General features: G+C 43.1%; 1 protein-coding gene across 1 annotated transcript in view; it reads left to right on the top strand.

The window, feature by feature from the left end:
- The first annotated feature begins 229 nt into the window (after positions 1-229).
- Positions 230-1418, top strand: part of LOC109464305 — a 48995-nt gene continuing 47806 nt past the window's right edge. Inside the window, exon 1 of the mRNA XM_019761258.1 lies at positions 230-243. Within this exon, the coding sequence (XP_019616817.1) occupies positions 230-243 (14 nt within the window). The remainder of the gene's footprint in view (positions 244-1418) is intronic.

Raw genomic sequence — 1418 nt, forward strand, 5'->3', positions numbered from 1 at the left:
CACAGTGTTTAATAAGTAGATGCACTGACTATCAATGTTTTAACTTCTGTGAAAATCATTACGTAAGGCAATTATTTAAGTCAATAAGTAGCAGCTAACTTTATATTTTCATGCTGAATTCTCAGCTGCCCCTAGCAAGGAGGTGATTGGTTGTTTCACTCGTCTAAGAGATCTGCTGGGCAGCCTATCAGAGGAGGACTTACAGAGTATTGTACGGCACTACTTCAACATGCCTGACCTGCCGTAAGTCGTTATATTCTTGGACTATTTAACGTTTCTTAGACTATCTAATGTTTACAGGACGTTAACTAATTGTCCCATTTACTAGTTTTTGCAGGACGTTAAAAATACTTGTGTTTTCAAATAGAACTGGTCTGTATGCACTGTGTCAACAACTAACAATCCTGACACCTGTGCAGGTTAACAAATCCATGGGGCTTTAGACGTCAGCTTGTGCAGAACAGAAGGATGGTTTAGATGAGAATCCTTACCTCTTTAGACATGTGGTGGTGCATATCGCATTAAGATTTGATCTGTATACAGTGCTGACAATGGACAATACAGTCACCTGTGTAGATGGATGACTTCCGTTGACAATAAACGAATCCAGCTGTAGTCATCCCTTAAACCAGGATTTTTAAAGATAACAATTATACTGGGTGTCGTTCCTATACACATGGCCTTTGTTGTTCTTGTGTTGCCATTGTAATATCATGTATCACATTTTACACGACCAGTTATAACCCCATTCCACTTTGCGGCGCTCTCACGGCGCTCTATCTGCGACCTGAATTTGTCCAGAGCGCGGAGAGAGCGCCGAGCTCCACGGAAAACGTGCTCAAATGGAATCTCTCCGGCTAGCTCTCTGCGCTCTCTGCGGGACCAGAAAATTGAAATGTCAACAACGTTTATTGGCGACTAACGATTTCACAGGTCACTTAACGAATAACGGTAATAGGGAAAGGAATTTTGTTTCTTTTATTATTGTTACAGTCATTGCGGCGCTCTCACTGCACTGTCTCTGCGACCTGAAATTGGCCGGAGCGCAGAGATCACCAAGATCGCCAAGATTTACTGTTTAAATCGATGCCCTGTGCTCTATTATGCTCTTATGCGCTCTTATGCTAAATGAATGGATGTATGGGTGGTTGTATGGGATGGATGGATGGATGGACGGATAGATGGATGGATGGATGGATGGATGGTTGGTTGGTTGGTTGGTTGGTTGGTTGGTTGGTTGGTTGGTTGGTTGGTTGATTGGTTGGTTGGTTGGTTGGTTGGTTGGTTGGTTGGTTGGTTGGTTGGAAAAACGGATAGATTAATGGATGAATTGATGGAAAGATTGATGGATGTGCTAAAATGAGGCTGGCTTTCTGGCATAACTCAGACCTTCAAACCTCCCGCAAGTCACCCCACCC

The sequence above is a fragment of the Branchiostoma belcheri genome, unplaced genomic scaffold (genome assembly GCF_001625305.1).
Source record: "Branchiostoma belcheri isolate BF01 breed outbred unplaced genomic scaffold, Haploidv18h27 scaffold136, whole genome shotgun sequence".
Taxonomy (NCBI): Eukaryota; Metazoa; Chordata; class Leptocardii; order Amphioxiformes; family Branchiostomatidae; genus Branchiostoma; species Branchiostoma belcheri.